The sequence below is a fragment of the Triticum dicoccoides genome, chromosome 7B, assembly GCF_002162155.2.
Source record: "Triticum dicoccoides isolate Atlit2015 ecotype Zavitan chromosome 7B, WEW_v2.0, whole genome shotgun sequence".
Classification (NCBI taxonomy): Eukaryota; Viridiplantae; Streptophyta; class Magnoliopsida; order Poales; family Poaceae; genus Triticum; species Triticum dicoccoides.
Window position 1 is genome coordinate 611979201 of NC_041393.1, and position 8392 is coordinate 611987592.

Consider the following 8392-nt stretch of genomic DNA (forward strand, 5'->3'; position numbering starts at 1 on the left):
TAATTGAGTCTCAACTATGCAAATACCGAAGGCGCACAAATCCGCACAAGCTCACGGAGTTCTCTGACTGTCGCGGGATCACCAATCCCGCGACAGTTCCAACAAAGTGTTTTCATTGCCCCCGACGGTGCCCCGACTTGGTGGCCGCCGATCCTGAAGTTGTGCATTTGTTCTCAACATCATTCTTCTTTGGTGACCTGCTGCCCCTCGGATCGACCCCCCGGTCCTTGGTAACCGGAGTAGGATCCTCAGCAGTAGTCGGAGCTCTCATAGTTCCCTGATCTCAGGCAGTCCGGCCACCAATGAAAGTGCCAGTAACATGTTGCAGGACAAGCACTATACAAGAATTACCATAGAGTGTAACCATCACATATGAACCCCAGCCACCTCCTCCGGACAAGAAGCTCGTCCCCTGGTTCTCCATCATCAGAACAGATGCCAAAACCTTCGCCCGATCATTAGAGCGAGACACCAAAACATAAACTCCAGAACCCTAGTCTCCCCACCAACTCACCAAGGCCGGGCGGTGGTGCACGACCACCCCTTGATCAGCCCGAGCAAACACCGGCGGAGGGGACTTCAAGAAGGAGGAGGTAATACTCAACACCACCATGGCGGCAAGAGGACAACGAACCCTAAGCAAGAGGGTAGATTCAGATCGCAATGGCGGCACCCGGAGGACAACGAACCCTAAGCAAGAGGGTAGATTCAGATCGCCGGTACATCCCTCCCTTGCATGGCTCGTCTTATGGGGCATGGGGAGCCCAGGCCCACCCCAACACACGGCCCATGGACCACCTGCCTTTCCACCAAGGGTTAGACGAAGGGCGATCCTTTGTCGTGCATGCATCCACGTGAATCGCATGATGCCCCATTGTCGCATGTTTGTTTGTGTATGCAGAAATGATATCTTACTCTGTCTTGAGTGTGTGTTCATTCGTGTATGCATACATCTAGTTTTAGGATCATTTGGTCATACCACGCAAAAAAGGATCATCTGGTCGTATAATAGCATAAATGCATTTTCCACAAAAAAAAGCATAAGTGCATTAATAATTGTAATTTTGTCCCAATAGGTTTATAAAAGAATAAATATATATTTGAATTTGCATCAACAGGTTTATACTTCTGCCTCTTCTTTTTTTGACTTTGCATCAAGAGATTTATACTTCTCACTTTATTTTTTACTTACATCAATAGGCTTATAAAAATTATAAATTATGGATGTCGAGACAAAATTATTTTTTTGTTAGCTTGTACTTCCACCGTTGTTGTTTGCTCTACTGTGCATGTGGAAGGACCCAGATACCAAGGAAAGAATTGACCTGTTAATTTGGAACTGATTTAATGTAATGTGTTGGGTTTGCATGGATCGGATATCTACCTGGTTGGATGTGCATGTTTACCTCTGTCTTGGTTTATTAGTCATTTTTGTATTTTGTGCCAACATTTCACTATACATTTAACTGACAAAATGTTAATGCATGTTATGAAAAATTATATCGATGGATTCGTATTCGAACATAGTTTCCAATGATACTATTTTTTTGACATGCATCCACATTTTAATAATTAAATTTATGGTCAAAATTTGGCACAAAATATTGAGAGGCCAATAAATCACGACAGTGGTAGTACCCCTCTCTCTACGCATGGACCAGATGATTAGGAAAGAAGAGGTCACACATGCGACTAGTAATAGGAAATCTAGAAGTAAGGACATCTCCAATGGCGACCTGTAAATTTTCTCCCGCATCCGTGCCCGCGGACAACAGTTCGAACCAATCTGACGAAAATCATGCAAACAGGTGAATTTTGATATAAACACGACCGAGTTTTATATAAACATGACAAATTTCATTACATTTACACCAAATAATTGGTGCTAGTCCGGCTATGGAGGTATAATTAATACCTAATCGAAATGGTCGCCGCCGCTCGTTCCACGTGTCCGGCCATGAGCCCCGAGAATTGAAGCTTCTCCTTCTCCAGCTCCGCCTATGGGTTACAGACAAATCTCTGATCAACCTAAGGGGTTGATGATTAATAGTTTATATGTTTGGACCAAAACAACATGCAAAAGCAGATTTTATTTCCACATTAACTACATTAGTGTTAAATCTAAAAACAACACACATAAATTTTACTGGAATTAAATCTGAGAAGAGCAACGGCATGGAGTACAGGTCCAAAACTCCAAACATCCAGTGCCAACTTCCGAAGATTCATTTCATTATAGATAGAAATAAAAAGGAGTTTTGTGCACAATGCCCACCAAGAAGGTGGTTGCAAAATCCAAGAAACATGTAGACTGAGCCGCACAAAAGATTTGTGATCCAAAGACACAAGTTTCAGTTTCCATGTTTGCATTGGATACTTTTCTCTATTAAGCAAACATAGATATACCAACCTACCAATACCATATCTCCTCTTCATGATCTTCCGGTCAAACATTTTGATGTCGTCTTCAAGGGAAAAAGTACTTCATAAAATATTAACCATGAAATCTAGTTAGATATTTAAAAAAATCATAATGCAAAAGTCAACTTTGTACAATGTTAATCATGAAATTCATTGATATTTAATCATAACAGTGTTGAAGCTTGACTATTTAGTTATTTAAACGGTTAAATGTGTTGAATAGTTCATTCATTTTACCATGTCACCTTTTACTTCTGCCTAGCTGCCTAAATTAAATTAAACTTCTCTTCCCGATAATTCATAGATGGAACTCATTTCACTTATGAATTGATGTATATACTAAGCTAGCATTCATATGTAGGACCAATTTCAATGAAGTTAAAGTTGTGCTACTAAAATACTTAGTGAGATAGTTGAATTATAATCACTCAATCGTCCATATATTTTTTATAGTTAAATTTATTTTCCACCTTACATTTTACTACGAATTCATTCTATTGCTAGATAATCTTCAGAAAATTGAACTACTCGTTGTCCATTTTTTTAATGGTCAGCATTTTCATGGTCGGCCATGGGCAATGTAAAGGAGTGTGATGGCCTAGGGCCCATCTCAAATAAGGTCCCAATACATCAATAAATTGTGAAAGTATGTTTGCAGAACATAAAATCAGCAATAATAAAAAGTTGAAATAAATTTGCTGATGGATAGCTAACTCCACCATAATTTATTATTGCTAGTTTTATGTTCGGCAAACGTACTTTCACAATTTCTTGATGTATTATGGCCGACCATGAAAACACTGATCATTAGTAAAATGAACAATGAGTAGTTCAATTCTCTTAAGATGATCTAGCAAAAGAATGATTTTGTAGTAAAATGTAAGGTGGAATAAATGAATTACTAAATAACAAATATAACTATAAAAAATCAATGGACGATAAAGCTTGAGTGATTATGATTCAACTACGTCACCATTTTTTCTAGTAGCACAAGTTTACCTTCATAGCAGTTGGTGCTACATATGCATGATAGCTTAGTATATACACCAATTCATGAATGAAATGAGTTCCAGCTATGAATTATTGGGAAGAGAAGTTTAATTTAATTAAGACGGTTAGGAAAAAGTAAAAGGTGACATGGTAAAATGAATGAACTATTCCGCACATTTAATAGTTTAAATAACTAAACAGTCAAGCTTCAACACTGTTATGATTAATTATCATGGAATTTCATGGTTAACATTATAGAAAGATGACTTTTTCATTATTATTATTAATAATTATCTAACTGGATTTCACGGTTAATATTTTAAATAATACTTTTTCCGTGAAGATGGCATCAAAACATTTGACCAGAATATCGTGAAGAGGACATATGGTAATGGATAGGTTGGTATCTCTATGTGTGCTCAATAGAGAAAAGTATCCAATGGAAACTAGTTTTAGTGGAAACATGGAAGCCGAAACTTGTGTCTTTGGATAGCAAATCTTTTGTCCAGATCAATCTACATGTTTCTCGGATTTTGCAAACTGCTTGGCGGTCATTGTGCACAAAACTCCTTTTTATTTCTATCTATACTGAAATGAATCCTTGGAAGTTGGCACTGCATGTTTGTAGTTTTGGACCTGTACTCCATGCCTTTGCTGTTCTCAGATTTAATTCCAGCAAAGTTTATGTGTGTTGTTTTCAGGTTTAACACCAATGTAGTTATGCGAAAATAAAATCTGCTTTCACATGTTGTTTTGGTCCGAACATATAAACCATTGATCATCAGCCCCTTAGGTTGATTAGAAATTTGCCGGTTATCTTTTGTTATCATAACTCAGTAAGCCTGTTCTCACTTGGATGTGCAACATCGTGCCTTCGCAAACTTGCTGCTGTCTGCGCTAATACCCAACAGACCTAAACCCGCACCAGTTACTACCTATGAGAGAGCAGACGTTTGATTGGACAAGGACTGTACCAAATGGCTCAGGGAAGACACATGGTGTCACTAGTGTGTTCTGTAGAAGAAACTGTAGATGTGCAAAAAATCCCTCCTACCACGTTAAATGCAAAAATACATAGAACCTTGCAAGGATTCGAGCTTGAGACCTCCAGCTTAAGGCGCACACTAGTAGCCACTTCACATCACCACCGCTTGTGGTGTTAATATATATGAAAACATAAACAATTCTGAGAAAAATCGACACTTTTAATGAAAAAAGACATGAACTATTTTGAAATACCGAATAGTTGTTGAAATTATGAATAAAATTTGAAAACACAAGCATTTTCAAAAATTTCTACAGGATTCAATTTTTTTTTAATTTCCATACATCTTTCGAAACATGAACAGTTTCCGAACATCTTTTGAAACATGAACAATTTTTTATAATAATTATGGTTTTCTTTTTCTTTTTAGTTTTAGTTTGTCATGTTTACCTTCTGTTTTTTCTGTTTCTGTTTCTTTTCTTTTTTAGAATTTGTGAACTATTTTTAAATCATGAACTTTTTCTTAAATCCATGAACTTTAAAATTTGTGAACATTTCCTTTAATTCGCAAAATCTATTTTAAAAAATATTCATAAATTCAGAAAAAAGTTTGTGTTGTCTAATTTTTTTCAGAGTTTCAAAATGTGTCCGTGTTTTCTAAATTTGTTTGAAATCCAAAATAGTTGGATTTTCAAAAAAAATAAAAAAAATCCATGTTTACAAAATTGTTTACAAATCGAAAAATGTTCATGTTTTACCCAAATTTTGTTCCATAGTTTCAAAAAATGTTAAAGAAATATGTTTTCGAAAACTGTTCCTGGTTGTAACATTTTGTATAAAATTTCGAAAAATCATCATGTTTAAAAATTTTGTTCATAAATTCAGAAAATGTTCATGAATTTTGAAAATTGTTCTAATTTCTTTAAAATTGTTCATGTTTCCAAAATTGTTCATTTTTCGACATTTCAAAATTGTTCATTTTTCTTCGAATAAAAGTTTTGAATTTTTTAAAGAATGTATTCATATATCTGAACGCTGTTGTATTTTCATATATATGTCGCGTTGTAGAACATCGCAAGTAGCAGTGATGTGAAGTTGGTAGAATCGCGCCCTTAAGTCGGAGGTCTTGAGTTTGAGTCCTTGTGAGCTCACCCTTTTCTTAGTATTTTCACGCCGTTTACATAGAACGTGGTCGGAGGGACAAGGCTTAATCGATCGACCCACTCGCTTGCGCCTTTGCAAATCGTATACAAGAGTCAGCGTATACGTTTTGCCAAAGGTCCGTATTATTTTTTTATACATTTAGTGAAGAGGGTGTGCGAGAGCGGGGCTCATGCAAAATTGTGATTTTGTGACATAGATTTTCCAGCCCTACAGAGTACTGATATGACTCCCATAGGGATGGCAGAATATCTTCTTGAAAAACTAGTTTAGTCCCATTTGCTATAGCTTGAAGCACGCCCTGGGCCAGCATATTCAGGACCAATACGTTGTTGTATTGACGTAGATATTTGTCTTTCTGACCACACAATTATGAGTACATCTATTGTTATTCTCAAAAGCAGACGGTAGGAGGGACCTTGCTTAATGGGCCGGCTCGGTCGCTCGATGCAATTCGTATACAAGGTTCCGCGTATACGTTCTGCCAAAGGTTTATATTGTCCTTTATAGTGAGGGGCGTGGGGCTTGTGCAAAATTGTGTTTCTGTTTCCAGCCCTACAGAGTAATCAGTGTGTATCTCTTAGACTCTTACTCCCTTTTAGCCGATGGCTGTCAAGTACTATCAAACCTCTGAAGATTTCAGGGGAGAAATCCCTTCACTAAAAGAAGAAAAGACTAGTTGCTCGAGGAGTATACGAGACTGTACCGTCGGCTAACTGCTGGTGTCCGGGTCGGAGCTGCCTGCTGAGATGCTGCTGTCGCCTCCCCTTGGTCAGTTGGTCCTCGCCAAACCTGTTTCACATCGTCCAGGAACTCGATCAGCACTGGATCTTGGATCGGTGACTCCTGCACGCAGCAGACCACCTCGACGCCCACGTTGTCCCAGCAACCGCGGCGCGGCCCCTCCGTCCAGCGCACGGTGAAACGGCACGCGCACCGCTCCACGCCGTCCACGGTGCCGTGCGCTGCCTTCTCCACCTGCATATTTGGTCTGCGCCTATTAGTACTCAAGCATATGCGTGTGTTGACGAACGCACTGAGTAGGACGCGACGAGGAGGACTTACGGTTTCGAGGACGGCGTCGTAGTACTTGAGCTCGTCGGCGTCGCCGTAGATATCGCAGGTGAGGCAGAGATCGCCGCAGCGGGCGTCGTTGAGGGCCGGGCTTTCCCGGCGGAACCTGGCGCGGAGCGCGTCCACGTCGCCCGGGCATGCGAGGTCAGCCTGTGGGCGCCGCGGCGTCGGCCCCGACGCGACGGTGGCCTGCCGCTTTTGCGACCGTGGGAGTGGCGGCGCTCGGGGTGGTTCGTGGGATTTCGGCCCTCGAGAGGACAGGGCGGCGGGTTTCCCGATGCTTTATACCGTCCAGATTCTGGTAATCTTTCTAGGTTTTAGGTTTTTCGATTTGGTTGACATAATGTGCATAAACACCCCTCAATAAAAATAAAATCATAATCTGCAAATACAAAAGGGGTATGTCTGTCCAAATTGCCTAGAGGTTGTTTTGACCAAGATATAATCACATTTTAGATTACACGCTTGTTTTATAAACTGGCATTTAGACCAATTACTTATTCATCTATGGAGCCTTCATTTCAAAGTTGTGCTTTTTTTTGCTGGTATTTCAAAGTTGTGCTTTGATTGGGAATCTATTGATATGAGAAATGCTTTAGTATCATAGATGCTAAGAACAACATGTTCCCGTCATTATTTGTTTCACAATAACGCAAACTAGCTTGTGTCTCACACAATTGCGCAGGAAACTTCGCTCGTAATATCTAATTTATGTGGACTCCATCACACGGGTATATTCCACTTATACATGTTACAAAGTTAGCAAACTAACTGTGAGATGTCGTTTTTGTAAAATATGATCAGTTCACATAAATAAAGAATGGATTATGGGATGTTGGTGTGTCATTTCTATAACATATTGGCTCGAAAACGTGGCATTGAAGTTTGCATCCCGGTGAACTATTCGGATCATATTCAACCTTTGTTACTAACATAACTATGTCAAATATAGTTTCCTACTCATCATACCCGCGCTGTGGCACGCCGCGCTCCGTTGATATGGTAGAAAAGTATGTGAATCTAGAATGCCTTTTTATATATTGCAGAGATGCAAAAATTGGAAATAGCCAGAATGAATGAACTTAAATTAACAACAGAACTAAACAGTGCCCAATATAGAAGATTAAGAATCAGCCCTTGAATATAAATTGTAATCAAAACAATCAGCCCTTGAATATGAAATTGATATCAAATCGAAAGGAGTGTACTATCCAAACTGAAAGCATTGAACAGTCCAAATGAGAAATCCGAGCTAATGAACTGTAGGACAACCATAGACTACTATATAGCCGCACATAATTACAAGAGATGGTCAAGGGAATGTATAGTTGCAGAGATGGAGCATGACTGATGAAAACCTGGAGCATAAAAGCAGGCTATTTTGAAAGACAATCACTTCATGAACTATACACTGAGTAAAAGTGAGTTGAAAAGTGGATGGCTTTCAAATGCAATGAAGCATCCAGCTAGATCAATTAATTGTCACTGATCAAAATGTTATATGTTATCTGTAGTCCGATTACAACATATGTTTACCAGTCTACATTAATAAAAGGCACACCTAGCTAAAACTGAACCATGTTCATCTCTAACCGTGCTATATAAACAAAACTGGAAAAATAGACATAAACCAAAGAAATACACTCTTATCAGATTTACCTTATCTTCTTTATCAACAATAGATCCTTCAAAATTTTATTGAGAGCAAGATAATCCAGAATCTAAGAAACTTCTTCAAAAGGAAATACTGGCTATTTCCAA

At 38.9% G+C, this 8392-nt stretch overlaps 1 protein-coding gene across 1 annotated transcript in view; it reads right to left on the bottom strand.

Moving 5' to 3' along the window:
• Window positions 1-6044: 6044 nt before the first annotated feature.
• Window positions 6045-8392, bottom strand: part of LOC119339222 (putative HTLV-1-related endogenous sequence) — a 7472-nt gene continuing 5124 nt past the window's right edge. Inside the window, exons 2-3 of the mRNA XM_037611355.1 lie at window positions 6623-6911; window positions 6045-6535 (exon numbers count right to left, since the gene is read on the bottom strand). Coding sequence (XP_037467252.1) covers window positions 6233-6535; window positions 6623-6911 — 592 coding nt within the window. The 3' untranslated portion in view covers window positions 6045-6232. The remainder of the gene's footprint in view (window positions 6536-6622; window positions 6912-8392) is intronic.